This window comes from Leucopleurus acutus (assembly GCF_964270905.1).
Source record: "Leucopleurus acutus genome assembly, chromosome: 3".
Taxonomy (NCBI): Eukaryota; Metazoa; Chordata; class Mammalia; order Artiodactyla; family Delphinidae; genus Leucopleurus; species Leucopleurus acutus.
The window spans coordinates 28,977,984-28,985,454 of NC_139145.1; the positions used below are offsets into that span (position 1 = coordinate 28,977,984).

At 40.6% G+C, this 7,471-nt stretch overlaps 1 protein-coding gene across 1 annotated transcript; it reads right to left on the reverse strand.

Annotated features, from left to right (window-relative positions):
* Positions 1–671: 671 nt before the first annotated feature.
* EFCAB9 (EF-hand calcium binding domain 9) lies at positions 672–5,634 on the reverse strand (the record flags this gene model as incomplete). The annotated part of the gene is made up of 4 exons (XM_082835630.1): positions 672–857; positions 1,595–1,771; positions 2,557–2,705; positions 5,499–5,634. The coding sequence occupies 4 exons, from the start codon at positions 5,632–5,634 to the stop codon at positions 672–674; spliced, it is 648 nt and encodes a 215-aa protein (XP_082691756.1).
* Between the last annotated feature and the right edge of the window lie 1,837 nt (positions 5,635–7,471).

Genomic DNA, 7,471 nt, shown 5'->3' on the forward strand with positions numbered 1-7,471 from the left:
GCGTCTAAAGCCCCTGCGTGACCCATTGCAAGCACTTACTCAGTGGTCGTTATCATCATTAACATCACAGTAGTCAAGGAGGATTCACAAATCCCATGCTAAAGACACTTAAAAATTATTCAAAGCATTAATTATACAAAAAAATAGAATTATACAAGGGCATGTAATAATTATTTTACCCTAGTAGATTTGGTATAGTTGCTTAAGCACTTAACTCATCAAAGAGTAACTTAAATTCTAGGAAGAACACAGTCCCCATATCCTTAAAAGTCAGTTTCCCTTACGGTTGGAGGCACTTCGCCGTTTGCCAATTTGAAGTTTGTTTTAGCCTAAGGAGTGGGAGAATTAGAAATCTGAAAGTATTGGACCACTAGTGACAAATGTTAGGAAAGCACCACCTTCCGACTGCTTGGCTCCAGTAAGAGTTGGTAATTATTTGGATACACAGGGCCCTAATGGACAGAGTTGATCTGAAAAGCAGCAGCAGAGTTGGGACATGTCAACAAAGAGAAAGTTTTTACTTCACTTACGTAACTGTGAGTCATTTGTGAGGTCTAAAGGTTATTAAAGTTAAGAATATGCTGATTGAGGAGTGCTTATCTGAACCCCGCATGTGTAAAAATCAATTTAAAGATATCTACTTTGATGTTCTAAATTTATTTTTAGAGATGTTAACAATTGTAATTACTTACACTTTCAAAATGATTTATTCCAAGAAGACTCTCTCTTTGACTCACATTAACTTGTGACACTTTCTTTTCGGGCAGAGCTTTCTCCTCTTCCACTGCTTTCTGACTCTCCTGGTATTTGTTCATGGAGAAGATAGTAAACAGCTTAAATTCCTTGTAATTAAGACGCTTGTGTTGGGGGGCAAAAAGAAAAGTTATTTCAGGAAGGCTTTGTTACTTTGTTTCAGATGACAGCAGGATTGTAATCATTTCTCATTTAAAACCTTGGAAACTTTATTAAAGAGGCCCAGTAATTAGGACATAATTATAGTCTAATTGTAGTCTAGGAGCCAGGAACAGAGAGTCTATTGTAGACTCTAAAGGCACCAAGGGTCACTTTCTTACTTCTGCTACATCAAGTCCAGACTCTGTCAGGCTGCCATCTGATCCATCTTTTTAAACCGTAAACCTTAGCTCTCACTTGTTAGTCAACATGGACTTCCTCTTTAAATAGGCAGGATCCACTGTCTTCGCCACAGTTGTTTTCTCTTGGGATTTAGCTCATGTGTTCCCATCTAAGAATTTCTTCCTTTCTGCTTATTAAAATCTATAAACCCTTCCCCGAAGACCAACTTCTGCCATATTGATGTATTTCCTTCTTTCAACTGAACTTCTAAACAAAATTTCCTTCTCCAAACTTCTATAATTTTATATCCACATTCTGTGACATAGCACTTAGTTATTCAGTCCTCTCTCACAGGCCTATATATCTCTTTAGTTTTTTATGATCCCAGAGCCATGACACGCTCCAGTAGTAGGTTTTTCCCACCCTCTTCCTCCCCCGTCTCCAGTGTAGGTAGCAGAACATGGTCCTCTACCTTTGTACAGAGGGGCTGCCGGGCCCCACTTTAGGGATCTGCACTTACACAGTCACCTGTGATGTCAAAGTCATGGTACAGGTCCCTGAGTTGCTGTTTTTTAATTTTGAAGAGAAAGTTGTACATGTGGAAGTTGGATGGGCCAATTTTCAGCTCCCCATCCAGGTCAAGCAGCTCAAAAACAGGCCGGGAATGGCGGAAGATAAATTGCTCTTCCAAATGGTTCTGCTTTGAGAGAAATACGGAAACATGTTGTTGGTGCTGCTTTCTAAACTTGCGACATCAAGACTCATATATTCACTAGTCCATTTCCTAGAGAGCTAAAAGCAAAAGGCAGAATCATAGCAGCTCAGGGCTGAAAGGGTTCTATGGTCGATGTACCAGATCCTGCTTCATCATCTGCATTCAGGGGGGACTTATGCCACCTGTAGTGATTGGTTCTGCTACACAGAACTCTAGTCACTAGAATGTATTTCCTTATGTTCAGTGAAAATCTACTTATGAAAATTGTGGCACTGGCAGTAAAATGCTGACACAAGGTGCCTTTCCTCAAGGAGTGGGAAAGAGGTAAATACACACTAGGAGTGTGTACCAGGTAAGGTGGGAACCCAAAGAAGAGTGTGTCTTGTCTTTATCATTCATCCCCTTCAGAAAGTTCTCTGAGAAAAGGGATCACTGAGGAAGAGAGGCAGTTAGGATTACTGGTGATGATTTTAAGACCCACCAGCTAGAAGGGGCAAGGAAGGGCATGCCAAGGAGGGATGTGACAGGATGAGATTCGTTCTTTATAAAGGCAATGTGGGAGGGAGGCTGGATAACCTTTGGAAACTCCTAGGTTATAGATGCGCCATTTAGGAACCAAAAGTAGTTCTCTCACCATTTTTTTTCTTCCTGGTTCAAGTGAAAAGAAAAATTCTGATGCACTCTTAATTCGGTGCTACCTTTAGCAAAATGGTGGCAGCAGCCAAGCTGTGCCCCCTCTGCTCCACAGAGCCTGACTCGTTACTTGCCTCCTGTGCCAGCAGTATGCAAACCAGCATGTAGAACTGGTCAAAACCAATCTCGCCCACAGCATTCCAGTCCAGCATGTTAAACACAATTGTGATCTGGTTCCGTTTCAGGTCAGTCACGTGATGAAGGAAGTGGTAGAATAGCACATCTGTTGGTAAGGAGATGAGATGGATTATTCTGAAACGGTTCCAAAATGTTAAACATCTGGGAACCACATAAATGGTTGTCATGTTGGAAGCTTGTTGACCTGGCCATAGTAATGATAATATTTTGTTTCCGGCTTTGCCACTATACCTCCCACAATTTCTCAAACCTCAGTTGCCTTTGAGCTGTGTGGAAAAGCACTGTACCTGGACTTGTGGAGAAGGAGATAGTGGATAGGGCTTGGTTCCTGAGCCCAGCTTACACGCTCGATGGAGCAGACAGATGTGTATACGTAACCAATAAAAGTCTCAAAGTGCTCCTGGTACATAGAAGGAAGAGTTTAATTCTCACTGGGGGCCTATGACACTTCTTGGAAAAGCTGACATTTCACCTGGGCCTTTCACTTGAGAGAATTAAAACGAGAAATTTTTAAAATCATTCCTCTTCTGTAAAAGTATCACTTTTCCTCATGCTTACATAAAGCAAATGCATTCGATGATGGGGGAAAAGAGCCATCACTGAGCATCTTAGACGCTGGGCACTTTAAGTGCCACATGTCACTGAACCCTGACAACCCTACACAGCCTTTTACAATAAGCCTCAGGTAGTAACTAATCTCAGGGCTTCTTGAGCTATAATAGGCATACCAATCACTTGAGGATCTTGTAAAAACACCAATTCTGATTAGGAACTCTGGCATGGGACTGAGTCTGCATTCTTAACAAGCTCCCAAGTGATGCGGCAGCTGCTGGTCAGTGGACCACACTTTGAGTGGCAGAGCTGGGATTCAGATGTGGTCCGTCTGACTCCACAGCCTTGCTCTTTCCACAGTGAAGCCATATCTTTTCACATTAGTTAATGCATATACAGTCATATACAATCAGAGAAAAAAATACTGTAAAGGACAGGGAAAGTATTTGCCTGAAATTCCACTCACTAATCATCTGTCTCAGGGAGTGTTAGATGGAAGAAACAAACATGGTGATACGTTTACACAGTGATATGTGGCTGTACAGGTTGTATGTACAAATCACCCAGGGGATTTCAGGGATTTGCAAGTGTAACTTTGTCTACATGTGATTTCTCCTTGCCCATTGATTACAGAGACTACCTCCTGCACAAGACATGGCTCCACTAAATCCGTAAAGCACATCTGTGTGGTTTGGAGTCCTGGCTGAAGCTGGCTAAGTGCACAGTGAAACCAGTCGTCACAATGTCATGATCTGGGGGTTTCTGATGGCCTCTTGATGTTCCTTCCCCACGTCCCACCAGGTATGAGTCCAACCAGGTACGAGCACTTGGGAACAACACACCATGTGTAAACACCATGATGTTTGCTCCTTGAGAAATGTTTTATTGTGAGACTTAGTAGTTACTAAACAAATACTGTTTTTCAATCAGCTGGCTCTGGCCCACTCAAGTCTCCAAGGCTTTAAGTCACTATCTCCCTGGAAGGCAAAACTCAAGGCTATGCCTTCTCCCTTTCAGGTCACCATCCAGTCCCTTGGTGACCAGAAGACACAAGTATGACTTTATCTCTTGGGTATTGCATCACCAGGGAGTGATTTAGTTACCAGGGAGATCAGACTCTGCTCAGCAAACGCTGGTGAGACTAAGAGTGTGGGCTTTGGGTTTTGGTCCCAGATCTTCTGTTTACATCTAGGCGTCCTACAGTTGCTTTATCTAGGACTGGGTTATTGTGAAGATTTGGTGACATACTGTGTGTAAACTGGAGGCATGAAAGTATGAGAAAATTAAAGTATCTTTTTATTATTTTATAAAGATTGAATGAACTCTTTAAAATATCTTTATGGAAGAAACTCCTTATTGATAAATGACATCTCTCTCAGGTCACAATGAGTCGGACACCTTATTTATACCCAGTCCTGAAAACAAAACAGACAAACGAAAGAAACCTAGGGGACTTCCCTGGTGGTCCAGTGGTTAAGAATCCGCCTTCCAATGCAGGGGACACGGGTTCGATCCCTGGTCTGGGAACTAAGATCCCACATGCTGTGGGGCAACTAAGCCTGTGCGCCACAACTACTGAGCCTGCATGCCACAACTAGAGAGAAGCCCACATGCGGCAATGAAGAGCCTGCGCACCGCAATGAAAGTGCCCGTCTGCCACAACTAAGACCCGATGCAGCCAAAAATATATATAAATAAATAAATATTTTTAAAAGAAACCCTAAAGTGTTTTAATTGGTCTTCTATTAGTTTGTGCACTCAAAGGCAGGGTCGAGATCATCAGCATTTTCTGGTCACTTACAATTACCAAGAATTAGAAGCGATCTTGCAGATCATCTGATTCAAACCTCCCATTCGATAGACGAGAAGTCTTGCTAAGGGAGTCTTGAGGGTTAATGCCTGAGTGGGGCTCAGTCCCCAGGAATAGTTGTAATAATAAGGAACATTTATTAAATCGTTACAGTGTGCCAGGCACCATGCTAAGCATTTTCCATGCATTATCTCATTTATCTTTTTTTTTCCAACTGTGAGATGGACTCCATTATTAGAAGCCTCACTTACAGATGAGGAAAATGAGACTTAAAAGAGGATGATGTTGTTCTCCAAATCACCAAGGAATAATGGGTGGAGGACCTAACCCCAGAGCCTGCAATTTTATCCTCCTCACAGAACAGCCTTCAAGTCTCAGTTGGCAATTTTTCTCTGTGCTTCATTTAGAAGATATAATATATACATTAATGAAATAGTTTCTGGTTCTATAAATTTTCCTGCACATTCGTTAAAAACCAGGTAATGACCCAGAGGAAGCATTTCTGAAAGTACTAACCATTCAAGGTTTTCTTGCGGTGCACATCAAGAAGGTGAAAATACTCCACCAAAGCCTTCACATTTCTCACGGATAATAAGCAATATAGTTTATCCAGATAGAGGTACCACAGAAACGATCCTTGCTTCAGTTTCATTATGGTGCCCTGTAAGCAGAAGACTCTGGCAACCTGAAGTAGAAGAGAGAATTCTCCCTCAGAATTAGAATGTTGGATAGAGAGAAGCTCTGGTAATAAAGGTCTTCCTACGTCAAAGCATCATAGGAAACAGTCAATAAAAAAATTAAAATTGTGGGAATTCCCTGGTGGTCAGTGGTTAGGACTCAGTGCTTTCACTGCCGTGGCCCGGGTTCAAGCCCTGGTTGGGGAAATAAGATCCCACAAGCCACTCGGAGCAGCCAAAAAAAAAATGGTTGAGAATTTTCCAAAACCAATGAAAGATACCCACCCACAGACTGTGCTCATCATCATTATCAAGGTGAACAGTTACATAACTACATGTTACATAGTAACATGTTACACTGTTGTAAGTATATTAATATATTAACTCATTTAGTCCAAAGATTAATCATACAATCCTATGAGGTAGAGATTACTATACCTATTTTACAGATTAAGAAACAGGCTCAAGTTACAATCTATTACGTATAAAATAAATAAACAAGGATATATTGTACAGCAAATATAGCCAATATATATATGTTTTTTGGCCATGCCCCATTGCACGAGGGATCTTAGTTCCTGGACCAGGGATTGAACCCACACCATTGGCAGTGAAAGCGCAAAGTCCTAACCATGGGACCGCCAGGGAATTCCCTAGCCAGTATTTTATAATGACTATAAATAGATTATAACCTTTAAAAATTGTGAACCACTGTGTTGTACGCCTGTAACTTGTATAATATTGTACATGAATTGTATCAATAAAAAGTTTTTAAAAAAGCCTCAGAAAAGTTAAGTAATTTTCCTAAAGTCCCTAAGCTAATTAATAGTGAAGTCAGCATGTGAACCTAGTCTGGCAATAATCAGTGCTTTTTAATAGCTATGCTATATTCCCTCTCAAAAGACTGAAGTCCTAAGTAGTTGAGATAAGAAGAAATACATATATGTACACATCAGAGTGAAACTGCATTATACCAAAGACAAAGATTTTAAAGGCAATCAGAGAAGAAAGATTATCTTCAAAGGACTAATGATTAAACTTAACAATCAACTTCTTCACAACATGGAAACCAAAACATAATGTAGTACTATTTCAATGTGTAAAAACAATCATAGCCAAGCTAAAATTATATACTCAGTAAAATCGTCTTTCAAGACTGAAGGGAAGTTCCTTAAAGTTAAACATGAGATTACCATATAACCTAGCATTTCCACTCCTAGATATATATCCAAAAGAAATGAAAACAAGTATTCAGATACTTGTACAAAATGTTTATAGCAGCACTATTCACAATAGGCAAAAGGTGGAAACAGCCCAAATGTCCATCAACTGATGAATGGACAAATGAAATGGTAGCACATCCATACAGTGAAATACTTAGCCATGAAAGAGAATGATACATGTTACAATGTAGATGAACCTTATAGTAAGTGAAAGAAGCCAGGCACAGAAGGTCACATATTGTATGAGTCCATTTATATTAAATATCCAGAAGAGGCAAAGCCATGGAGACTGAAAGCAGATCAGTCGTTGCCAGGGGCTGGGGGCTGGGGGAGTGGGTGATGGGAAGTGACTGCTTACTGGATCCAGAGATTCCCACTGGGGCGATGAAAATGTTTCAAACTGGACAGAGGTGATGGTTGAACAACACTGTCGATGTACTAAATGCCACTGAATTGTACACTTTAAAATAGGTAATTTTATATTATGTGAGTTCCACCTTCATTTAAAAGAATGAGGAGGAAAATCAAACCTGAATTTGATCAGTTTATAGAAAATACAAATCAGGGAAACAGGACAGCAGAGGTCCAT